Source organism: Sinocyclocheilus anshuiensis, unplaced genomic scaffold (genome assembly GCF_001515605.1).
Source record: "Sinocyclocheilus anshuiensis isolate Anshui unplaced genomic scaffold, SAMN03320099.WGS_v1.1 scaffold850, whole genome shotgun sequence".
In the NCBI taxonomy this organism is placed as follows: domain Eukaryota; kingdom Metazoa; phylum Chordata; class Actinopteri; order Cypriniformes; family Cyprinidae; genus Sinocyclocheilus; species Sinocyclocheilus anshuiensis.
In genome coordinates, this window is record NW_015537937.1 from 136,158 (window position 1) to 142,212 (window position 6,055).

Sequence of the window (6,055 nt, forward strand, 5' to 3'; positions counted from 1 at the left end):
TACCAATTATCCAAATGACTATTCCTAATTTGTGATTACAAATAATTAATAATAATCCCATGAACCATCTACAAATTTACAACTTGTCTTTTACTGACAGGCACTAAAGGCTGGAATAAAATTGGAACCACTGTTACAGGTCTTTTATCTGTTGCCTGTTGAACTCAAAAGAAGATATTTTGAAGAATGTGGGTAGCCATACAGTTGATGGTAGCCATTGACTTCCATAGAATGGAAAAAAATATAACAAGTCAATTGCTACAGTCGACTGTTTGGTTACACATGTCCTTCCAAACATCTTTTGTGCTCAAAATAATACCCATACAGGTTTAGAAGGACATGAGGGTGAATAAATGATGACAGAATTTTCATTTTTGGGCGAACTATTCCTTTAAACGATGTTAGACTCTCTCGTGCAGAATGACTTACAAATATAAATACTTCATCATAAATTCTAATGCATTACTACGAATATATGCATTCACAAGTATGTGAAATTATGTAATAATTTGATCAAATATATTTGCATTACTGGTGCACTATTTTATTCTTCAGATAAGTGCTTCTTGATGTGTGTCAGTGTTTTGTAGATAAGCGGACAGACTTGATCCGCACCGCACCGCTATCCGCATTCTCCCCGGTTTAGGTAAGTTGTTTTTCTCTTGTTTCTGAATCTTTGTAGTTTCATATGTTTTGCGCAGTAGATGCAGAGCAGATACAGCGCTAAAGAATGTGGCGAGAGGAAACCGGATGTCAGTATCGCATTACGCTTCGGCATAATCACTTTATAGCCAATATTACCTTTATTAAGTGTGAGATTTTATATTTATTACATTGTACGATTATCATATACAGTATAAACTCACAGCTGGATATGTGAGTGAATGTTTCTCGTGCATCTCGTATCAGCTTCAGGTCGCGCAACAAAGACTCGAGGAGCGTCGCGTCTGAACGCAGAATTAAACTAACAGACTTCAGAGCATGAAAACAATGAGGACGCCAGACTTCGTGTAAATATCGCAAAAATATTTATTCTGAGTAGAGAATATCCCCTTTAAAATAATCTATTATTTTTATTCTGAGTAGAGAATATCCCCTTTAAAATCCCCAAATTTTTATGACTTATTATTATTGTTGTTATTATAAATAAGTCAAATTATTTATGAAAGGTACACCATAGACTGTAAGGTAGACTATTTTGTTTATTAATAAAAACTAGTAGAGTAGACTAAAGTATATTAAGATATTATTAAGAACTGAAAAAAAAACAGATAAATCTTAGAAAACATAAAACCACTAAAGGAACTTAGAAACAGACATTGCATCATCAATCAGTAATAATAGAATTAACATTAACACAGCTTTTGCAGATTTGTACAATATGCTGTGAAATGTACATTTTTTTTCTCTTCAGCCATATATTGGTTAATTCACAATTCTCATTATATAAGTGAGTACACAAGAATTAAAGTAATAGAAATAGATACATTATTAAATAATAATTGCCAATAGAAATACATTTTTATTTACATTTTGAGCTCTGTGTGTTGCTATGCATGTGTGTGGTTTTGTGGTTGGCATACATTTCTGTAATGAGCTGTGATATTGGAGCTACTCATTTCACTTATGCTCTGCATATGCTTATGCTCTTATTTTATGTATTTGCACACTTTAGTTATGCTAAAAATGTTTTCTTAATGTTAAAGTCATTTTGTGTGTCTTGCTCACAGAGACTGCAGGAAATGAGTGAGCGTTTTGGGGACTTTCTGTTCAAACACAAGCATAAGTTGCAGAAGTGTGTCATGTGATCACTCTGGGAACAGATTTTTTAGAAAAACAAATGAGCTGATTTTGTGTGTGTGTGTGTGTGTGTGTAGGGAGAGAGAGAGAGAGAGAGAGAGCGAGCAAGCATGTGTTATTGTACTCCCTCATTTTTTTCCGTTAGTCTCCTCTGCTTCTCTGATAGCAGCACCTACATGCACAACACTCTGTTCAGCCAATCAGTTTATTTCTAGCCAGGAAGTGGTTAACAGGAAGTACAGTTTGTGGTCTCCGCCTACTTTGCCAGCATCATCCCCATTTGGATCATCATGGCTTCCTGATCCCACTCCCCATCCTACTCTCTTTACATTCTGCCAGACACCCCTCCCCATTTTTCATTAAATTATACATTTTATTTCATGAAATACATTTGTTTGTGAACATTTGCTCTATTTTATATAAATATTAACTGGGGAAAAAATACTTTGTTTTCTTTCCTCTCATTTGACCTAATTTCTTTAGAAATCCATTGCACAAAAGAATGCCTATAATTCCACTTCCAAGTGTAGGATCATTTTAAATTTTGCTTTATTTTTCATATATATTTAATTCTTAAGCAGTTTTTTTATATCTTTGGGATTTAAAAAAATATTTTTATTTAGAAAAATGTACAAATGTACATATTTGTAAGACTTCAACAGAGATTTTACTGAAATTTAAGGGTTTAAAGTACAATTGTGTAGTTCTGTCTTTTGCATTGTTTTTCATTAATGGTTCTTTAGCTCTATAGTTGAAAAGTCATGGATCTGTGAATATTGTTAATTTGGCCTTGCTTCCAGAATGCAAATGATCTTATGTTACTGACCTTGAACATGAGCAATTCACATTTGTAGATTATGTACATTCATCATTACTGGTTTATACCGATATCAGTATACAATCATTTCTATTTATTTTGCTTTTATTTTATCTTTGTTTTAGTGTGTTTTTCATGTTGCACGACCTTAATTTGCTGCAAGGAATTATTCAAGAAAAACAATGTGAAGAAAGAAACGAAATAATAGAAATAATAGTTAAAAAATGGATTCCCATGAGCTATACACATGCTAAATTATGTACTACCAATTTTTTGAGCAGAATGTTATTTTGTGTTTATTATTATAGGTTTAACAGCAACGTGAGCCATGTCTTTCTTCTTTAAAGGAGCGGTTACAAGTATGTATGCCTTCATATCATGTGTTACTCCCATTTTTCCTCTTGTGCACACATTCTTTGATAAGGCTGACCTGACCTGATGTTTGTTATAGGTTCTCCGGTTAAGACCAGGAGGCAGGAGGCAGAATATATTTGTCACAGGTACAGGAATGTAGACAAACAGCAGCAACATGTATTTATAAGCTTTTCCTGTAATTTTCTTTAAGTATATGTGTAGTGCTTGTCTGTGCATTCGTAAAAAAAATGTGTGTGTACATTAATGCTGTTTCTCTCTTTCAGTCTTGACGTTTCCCACATCTCTGACTCCTCCTTCGAGTGTTTCTCCACCAATCCGCTGACAGGCTCTGTGTGTGTGTGCCGCCGAAGTCCTCGCCTACTAGTCAATGGTTATTATGTTCTGACAGAGGACAGTTTTACCACAGATGACGAGGGTAACGTCACCCTGACTCCCTCGCACACCAGCGTCTCATACAAAGAGAATCTTGTCCGGTGAGATTTATTACAGTGTTTGTTGTTGTTGTTGTGTGTGTGTGTGCATGAATATTTCATTCCAGCTGTGCTATACACTATACAGTAGCACCTGTAGCCACATTCTATGTTGTGACTGTACTATATTCACAGTACATTGTAGGCATACTAACTGCCTTAGCTTGCTAAAGAATGTTTACATTTAAAAATTTTAATTAAATACATTTTTAGAACTTTTAAAACAAATGCATCTATTTTAAGTTTATCTAAGTATTTTACATCTAATATATATATTTTGCATTTTATTTCTGTATGCCTTGTGATAAAAAAGAGTCTTACATGCTCTGAAATTTTGAACATACATAAATTTAAAACCATTTTCTAAGCCTAGCAAAACTTTTTTCTGTTGTTCTAACACAGTGGAGTCTATTCAGTGAATGGTACGAAAATGATTGTTTTTACTTTTTTTTCAGATGTTTTCTGATGTTTTGTCATTGTGATATAACAACATATATTATTTTTAAATTAAGTGGTATTATAATTAGTGATGTGACATGTGGCCAAGTATGGTGACCCATACTCGGAATTAGTGCTCTTTACCCATCCAAAGTGCACACACACAGCAGTGAACACACACCCGGAGCAGTGGGCAGCCATTTATGCTGCGGCGCCCGGGGAGCAGTTGGGGGTTCGGTGCCTTGCTCAAGGGCACCTCAGTCATGGTATTGAGTACATTCCCCCCCCCACCTACAATCCCTGCCGGTACGAGACTCGAACCCACAACCTTTGGGTTATGAGTCCGACTCTCTAACCATTAGGCCACGACTTCCCCTATAATTACTATAATATATTAAAAATAGGCTTTGATATGAATATTTCTTATAGTATTTAAATGGTTTAAACTTTTCAGGACTGCATTTTTACTGGTTGAAATATATTATTTTTCAAATACAGTTGTGTTTTGAAGTCAACTTTCACGTACTGTATCAAAAAATAGTGGTGAGATTTTGCAACCCTAAATGCCCAGAGTTGCAATTTTGCAATGTTTTTCCAAATTATAGCTCAATGCAAATTTTGCCTATATAAAATGCTTGTTATAACTAATTCCTTCGAAAAGAGATATATAATGGTGCAAAAAAGAATATGTCATGAATATCAATGCCTGTGTCTCTCGGTTTAAAAGCAACTTTAAATCTGACATAGTAATAAACCCTTTTTATGTGTGTATGCTTATTAGCATATTCAGACGAAAGCGCCGGGCAAGAAGATCACTGGCAAGTCTTCTTAATGATGTAAGCCAGTCATGCCAATCCTGGCTGGAAGGAAGTGTATTTAGAAGATCTGACCCCATCGCTCCCCTCCAGTCATCAACATTGGAGGAGCTGGACAACAGCTATGAGACAAACACACCCATCAGCTTCACCTATGGTTAGAAGTCTTCTAGCTTTGGACTAGAACAGATAGCTTAAAATATTTGCTTGTTCAGTTTTTGTGAAGATGTTTGTTTCTTTATAGTTCCCACAGATCCTGTTTCCTCCCATGATAAAGTGCCTCCTCAGACTCAGCTAGAAGAGGAGGAGCCTCCATGTGAGTCATGCGCCGCCCATGAACAATTCAGACAATCAGTAAGCGGCCTCCTGGATGTTCCTCCCCCATCCATGTGTCACCTCAATAGCTATAGCTCATCCAGCAAGACATCAGGTGAGAAAGGCGAATGAAAGAGCTCCTTGCCTACTATGAGTTTTTGATGAATATGGAAAAATAGAAACAGCTGGATACTATTTTAATTATGTTTGTTTCAGAAACTGTGCTCATGAAAGTCCTTCTCCTCATCCTAACTTTGTGCCTCTGCATTGCCATCTCCTCCGGGTAATAAAAAAGTGTGTGTGTGCATGTGTGAGAGAAAGACTGTATCTGAAATTGCATACTTCCCTACAATATAGTAGTAAAAAAAAAAACTATGGAAGCCCGTTTCTGCCACGCAATAAAAGAATAAAAAAAGTTAACTTTTTATCTCACAATTATGACTTTTTATCATAATTCTGCTTTTTTTTTCTCACAAAGTAATTACTTATTCAAAAGAAGTACATACTTAGAGAGTATGTGATTTCTGACACAGCCAGTGAGATTTCTGTCTGTTTGGCTCATTTGTTGTGCTTTTCTTCTCATAATTAATGGCATCATAATCCTCACAGGTGGCTGCTGGGAGGTGTTTCTGCAGCAGTGGCGTTCATGGTTCTGCTTTCATCTATATGTGAGTAAACAAATTAAGTAAAATAGTCACTATTATACTTGCATAATCTGACATATTCTTGAATGTAAAAAAAAACATGTAGCATGGGACTTTTTGTAAATTCTATTCATCCACATTTGATTGTTAAAAGTGAGTTACACACCAGAATGAACCAGGTGTTAGGGGAAAGAGACTGAAAAGTTATTATATTTTAAAAGTTACAAAGATTTATTTATTGTGTTAAATAAATTGCTCCAATGAATTGTGCACAATAAAATAAGTAACATATATTAATATATTGGACAAACACACACACACACACACATATATATATATATATATATATATATATATATATATATATATATTTATGTTTGT

At 34.9% G+C, this 6,055-nt stretch overlaps 1 protein-coding gene across 1 annotated transcript in view; it reads left to right on the forward strand.

Annotated features, from left to right (window-relative positions):
• The first annotated feature begins 565 nt into the window (after nt 1-565).
• LOC107659711 (transmembrane protein 71-like) overlaps nt 566-6,055 on the forward strand; it is an 8,448-nt gene continuing 2,958 nt past the window's right edge. Inside the window, exons 1-8 of the mRNA XM_016448737.1 lie at nt 566-646; nt 2,926-2,976; nt 3,069-3,117; nt 3,256-3,465; nt 4,682-4,872; nt 4,960-5,145; nt 5,247-5,313; nt 5,640-5,698. Coding sequence (XP_016304223.1) covers nt 2,946-2,976; nt 3,069-3,117; nt 3,256-3,465; nt 4,682-4,872; nt 4,960-5,145; nt 5,247-5,313; nt 5,640-5,698 — 793 coding nt within the window. The 5' untranslated portion in view covers nt 566-646; nt 2,926-2,945. The remainder of the gene's footprint in view (nt 647-2,925; nt 2,977-3,068; nt 3,118-3,255; nt 3,466-4,681; nt 4,873-4,959; nt 5,146-5,246; nt 5,314-5,639; nt 5,699-6,055) is intronic.